We start from the raw sequence: 6000 nt of genomic DNA, 5'->3' as shown, positions 1-6000 counted from the left end.
CTATAGGTGATAAACAACTTAACTAGTGTTGCATTGTGGATCACAAATCATGTCATTTACTCAAGAAGGCACAGCAGACTTAAGCGGAGTCACTTGATTGAACCAAGTGACAAATGACAGAGTGTGAGCAAAGCAAGGTGAATAAGACATGTAAACAATGAATAAAGCATATTAATCTGTGACCTAGCAATGCATTAATTACAAATAAATGTGTGAAGTGGAAGATCATAAGCAAAAAAAATTTAAAGCCAGCTACAAGATTCAGATGTTAATAACCTATTGGCAGGATAATTGACATCTTATCCTGCTGTTTGTCTGCCAACTAAAACCTTAATCAAGTTTAAAACCCCAAAAATGATAAACGTTTTTCCTAAATTAAGTTCAACAGATGGAAACAGTGTCGACTGCATTATTTTGCCATTTTTCTAACAAATGACGGCCATTAGCATTACACTTCATTTCCATACATTTATCACATTTAAAACGGAAATCAACTTTAGTTTGTTTGTTTTTTCCCCCTCCCTTAATACCTAATGCATTTGAACAACAGAACATGCTTGCACCTACCTTCTGCATCAAACTTCATGAATTTTATCTATTAGTCGCTATCCCATTTGCTTTTTTACTTATGCTTAATCATTCAAACATCTATTCCATAACATTGCTACTCTTCATCTTAAACCAAAACAATTACAGCTGCAAACACAATTATACCGGTAATTCAAGTCAGCATGAATTTTCTTACACACTTACAAAGTTCCCAACCTTGCCAAGAAATTAAGAATCCCACCAAACCAACTTCAGTAAACCAATTCAACTGTCCTGATTCTCAAGTCAGCATGAATTTTCTTTATGTCTAAAATTTCCTTATTTTGACATTATTCCCGAAAACTGACAAGAAACAAAACTAGCAGAATTCATTACCTTTTCAAGAATTGACATGGCTTCTTTTGTTGCACTCTTCTCCCTCTCTACATAAACAAAGGAAGCAGTTTTATCAATTCACCACACTACCCAGACTAACCCAAACAATCAAATTGAAAATTTTCAAAAACCCAGATGCAAATTACATAAAAAAAAATGCAAATAAAGCACAAAAATAACAAAACAGAAGAGTAAAAAAGAACAAAACTTTCTGCACAGGAGATGAGAAGAGAGGCCTTACTGACGAGGCAGGTGATGAGAAAGCCGGAGTGGGAATGATTGAGGAGAGAAAAAGGCGTTGTAATCAAAACGAGGAATGCTGCACCAGGACTTCAGCTCCTGCATGGTTTTCAGTTCCAATTTCATTGCTTCTTTTGCCAATTCTTTTGCTTTTTCTTCTGTTTTCGGCGTCCCGAGTATTATTGAGTTAGAACAGCAGTATCGTCACAGAGGTCCGTAACACTAGTTTGGGAGTTGAGATTCCAACGGAATCGAACAGAAAGTGGATTTTATTTCATTTGGGACTTTCAATTGAGGTGAAAAAAAAAAAAGAATCAAACGGATTTTGAAGGATGTCAAGTGCTATTATAGTGCAAATTTTTTTTTTGACCAAAAACGGGCGGAAAGCAAAAGTAAACTGATGGAAGGTTATAAAACTTTTTTAAATGATCTATTTTATCTTCACAAAATTGTTGAATGAAATTTTATTGATATATATATCCAAAATCATTCTATTTCCTTCTAAGATTTTCAAACAACATTAAAATCTCCTCTTTCTTTCTATTCTTTTCTTTTTCTTTCATAACTTAACATTTCCCATCTTTTCTTTTCTAAGCTAAATATCCAAACTAGTTATAAATGTTACAAACTTCTCTTGTAATTAGTAATACTACTATTTTTTTAATGTTTCCATAACAGTACTCTAATATCTAATATTATAGTAATTTGCACAAAACAAGCTAAAACTAGCTATTGATGTTTCATTTGATCAAAACAAAATAACGGTAGCCTTTTATACAACCTACCTGGTGATTCATTCGATCAAAAAAACTTATATCTAAATGGCATTGGATTTTGAAATTTTTTTTTTTGGTATCTCATTAGTGGTCTAATTTTCCCATTAGAATTTGAATACATTGAGAATTAACACCTTTGAGAGCATTTTCTCTCTCCTTTGAGTGCACTTTTCCCCAATGGTGGGAGTTCCGTACTTTTCAAAATTCTAAAATTCAAAAACCATCTTCACCTGCTCTAAAATTCACCACCAGCCATCAATCAAAAGCTTAGATCAACAAGCAAATCTAGAAGGAATGCACAACAGTTAATACAAAGAGTATTGTGAATGGTAAGCAGTTAATGGAAATGGCACTAAGTAAATACGACAAGTCAGAGAACCAGAGAGCAGCAGCGGGAGCTTGAAGGTGATGGACTGGAGCTCACAGTCATAAATCTCTCCAAACTAAGGCCAGTTCATACTTTCATGTCTTGGTCAAATAAAATTTTAACTTGTTTTTATTTTCTTTTTTCGTTTTCCTTGTATGTCTCCCAGAATTGCATTTACATTGCAGAAAGAGCTGGGTTACTCCCTGTTCTGTCATGGTGCGAGTAGCTACTATTCATCCTCAGATAGATTTTGGGATTTCGATTATATCTCAGCTCGTTGCTATGGTTGAAGAGCTGACTGAAGTAATGAAAAAGTTTGCTTTAAGTAATGAAGAGTGTAGTATCACAAATTTGGATGTAGGAGACTCTAGCCTAAGCAAAAAAGAGTGCTTGTTAAGTCTGATGGGGAAAGTTAGGAGTGAAAGGGTAGCCAATTTCACGGGAGTTAAAAACTTTGTCAGTAATGCTTGGGGCTATCCGAAGGATCTAAAAGTGACAAAGCTGGGACCTAACTTGTTCCAGTTCATAATCCCAGATGAGGAAGATCAGGATAGAGTTGTCAGTGGGGATCCATGGGTTATGGATAACCAACTGCTAATCCTAGAAAAATGGTATGAAGGAATTGAGGATGATCAGAATGCCTTCATAAGTCCTATGTGGGTGCAAATGTGGAATCTACCAATCCATTGGATATCAAAAGAAGTGGGAAAAAAGATCTATATTCCATGGAGTGAGGGAGACCATTATTCCTCAAACTGGAGACAAAGAAGGAAGACACCTTAAAGTGCAAGTTTTAGTTGATAGCCTCAAACCTCTCCCGAGAGGTACCACTGTCAAAATGGAAGGATCCATGAAATGGATAAAGTTCAAATATGAGAGATGCCCGAACTTTTGCTATTCATGTGGGATCATAGGCCACGTGAGAAAGCTGCAAAATAAGAGTCTCAAAGGGAAGTGATTCGATGAGAGCAAACTTTGGGAAAGGATTCCCCATAAAAGAAAATAATAGCTATAGATCCCCCTCCAAAAGAAGCTACTGGGGAGTGCTCAATGTGACGCCCTGAAAGAAGAAGAAAGGAAAATTTCTTGTGAACAGTGAATTTGGAGAATCCGGCCGGAAATCCGGCCAGGCCTGGCCTGATACCTGGCCGGATTAGCTTGGAGTTCTGAAAAAAAAATTGGATTCGCCTCTGCCTTGAATCCGGCCAACAATTCGGTCGAAAATCTGGCCGGATTGTGACGTGACACTTCAGCAGCCATGTTTGACCGGCTGTTTTTCCTTTATTCTTATCCTGTTTTGGCTGATATTTTCTCTCATTTCTTCACCTTCTTGGCCGGCACTTTGAGGAGCAAAATAAGAGAGAATGTTCTTTAATTTCTTGCTCAATCTTGAGATTTCACCGTTAGTTTTGCAATCTATTCCATACAAGTGTATACTAAGGAGGTTTAAAGCTATTGATGGAGTGATTTTTGAAAGGGAAGCTCTAAGTTGCTAGCTTTCTTGAGTTTTGGGGTAAGTTGGATAAGAAAGTTCTCTCTTTGCTTTAATAATGGTTAATTAGTGGTTTGTAGAGGTTAGATATGCTATTTTGTGGATTATTTCATGATTTTAAGTAGAGTTTGACCAAATTCTAATTTATTAGTGAATTTTCTGATTTTTATATGATAATTATTGTTTAGCCATGGAATGATAATGTGGTTAGAGTAAGGTGAAGTTTATTTGAACTAGATATGATTTCCTACGGAAAATTTTCGCTTGTGGGGTTAAATTTCAGATTTAGGGTTTTTATTGTGGCTTAATTGTGATTGGTTTTAAAGCTCTTGTATTATTTTCCGCTTCGCACATGAGATGTAATTCATGGCGGATTTGATATATTATTTGAGATGTACCTTGTAATTTGTTTGAGGATTGTAGTGCGTGAGTGAGTCTTGACGAGAGTTGGGCAGGCGGTCCGCCGAACCCTCTGGTTCTCCTTAGGGGGAGGTTGGGCTGTCACACTGAATGGGTATCAGAGCTGCTTTGCGTGGTCTCAGCACGGAGTGAACTTGGGGCCAAGTGGGGATAGGATCCCAATTATATGGATGTGCGTAAAGGAACCAGTGCTCTTCTTGAGCGTAAGTGGTGAATCATGGAAGTGGTAAGCGTAAGATATGACTTTGTTGATTTTCGTTTGAGAGTGTACGGTCTGAGTCGTGAAGTTTCTTAGTTTGAATTCTTGTACTTGAGCACTCGATACTTTCCTGAGGAAATGCTTGTGAATTTTTGAAGGAACATGGTCTAGTGTATGATGATGTGAATAAGAATTATAAGTGAGTTTGAGATAAGTTGTCATGGCACAGGTTAGAGCATAGAGGATTTCGTATTGTATTCAGCACTTAACTGAATGAGGAGATTGAATAATGAATGTTATCTAGAACTTGTCCAACAAGATTTTTGCTAGGGTTTTGATAGATTATGATGGTGGCTAGAATTGTTGAGAAAGTTTTGGTTTTGCATCCTTTTTCTAGTCTTCTTGTTTAATTAAGTTTTGCACCGCTCGGTTTGTAAGTGTTGGGACTTGAAATGCTTGAACTGCTTGAGACCGACTAAGTTGAGTTCACTTGAGATTTGAACCTGTTTAGGCGAGGGTGCTTTTACGTACACTTAATGGACCTTACTTGACTGAATATATGGTATCTCTTTTATGCATGAGCAAGTAGCTTGGTTCGTATATGACCTGTATATGGATTTGAATACTGAGACTACTTGAGAATGTGAATTGCTGGATATAGGTTAGGCGAGTGTGTTCCTTGAACTTGAACTTGAACTTGTGCTTTTATTCGTACTCATGCACCATGAACCTGAACTATTTGGCTCTACTTTTGAACTTATATGTTTGAACCCTACTTTTGAACTTATTCGTACTCGTGTGGTTGTAAACCGGCTACTACTCCTCTGTAGCGGTTGAACTGAACCTCTCTGGTGAGGCATTGCCTGATGTGTTTTCAAACACTACCATTCTTCTGGCGAGACATGCCTGTTGTGTTTCAAGCACCACCAGGGTCAAAATCTTGAACTAATGCTCTCTGGTGAAGTTTAGCCCGTTATGCTAGCTTGTTGTGTTATCAAGCACCACCAGGGACGAAATCTTGAATCTAAGGCTCTCTGGTGAAGTATAGCCGTTGTGCTAGTTTATTGTGTTATCAAGCACCACCAGGGACGAAATCTTGAACCTGAGACTCATTGGTGATGTATAGCCATTGTGCTAATTTGTTGTGCTGTCCAGCACCGCCAGGGGTAAAATTTTCGACTTGAGAAATTTCCGACTTGAGGTTAAGCCATGTTCTAAATTTTTCGAATATCTAGGACTTTATTTCCAACTCAGGACTAGTTGTTTGAATCGAGCTCTTTTGCATGTTTTTGGTTACTCGTTTAGCTATCTTTTGGATCATTGCTATTTGATAAGTTGGATTGGGGTGCTTCTTAGTACTTGATTGTGATAAATGGGATTAGAGTGATTCTTAGTACGTGACCGAATTTCGAGGGATATTTTGATCTTATTTGTACAAGTTGGAATATCGAGAACGACATTCTTTTAAGGAGGGGAGTTTATGACGCCCTGAAAGAAGAAGAAAGGAAAATTTCTTGTGAACAGTGAATTTGAAGAATCCGGCCGAAAATCCGGCCAGTTCTTGGCAGGATACCTGGCTGGA

The 6000-nt window shown here is 37.5% G+C and overlaps 1 protein-coding gene across 1 annotated transcript; it reads left to right on the top strand.

Moving 5' to 3' along the window:
- Positions 1–2520: 2520 nt before the first annotated feature.
- On the top strand, positions 2521–3090 carry LOC113716038 (uncharacterized). Its single transcript, XM_027240339.1, has one exon. It carries the CDS (start codon positions 2521–2523, stop codon positions 3088–3090), a length of 570 nt encoding a protein of 189 aa, XP_027096140.1.
- Positions 3091–6000: the final 2910 nt, after the last annotated feature.

The sequence above is a fragment of the Coffea arabica genome, chromosome 11c (assembly GCF_036785885.1).
Source record: "Coffea arabica cultivar ET-39 chromosome 11c, Coffea Arabica ET-39 HiFi, whole genome shotgun sequence".
NCBI classification, from domain to species: domain Eukaryota; kingdom Viridiplantae; phylum Streptophyta; class Magnoliopsida; order Gentianales; family Rubiaceae; genus Coffea; species Coffea arabica.
Note: the sequence above shows the minus strand (reverse complement) of the source record. Positions and strands in the feature narration are given on the sequence as shown.

Bases quoted from the DNA above. Each gene is read 5' to 3' on its own strand.
- LOC113716038 (XM_027240339.1), top strand. From the start codon at position 2,521: ATGGTGCGAGTAGCTACTATTCATCCTCAGATAGATTTTGGGATTTCG.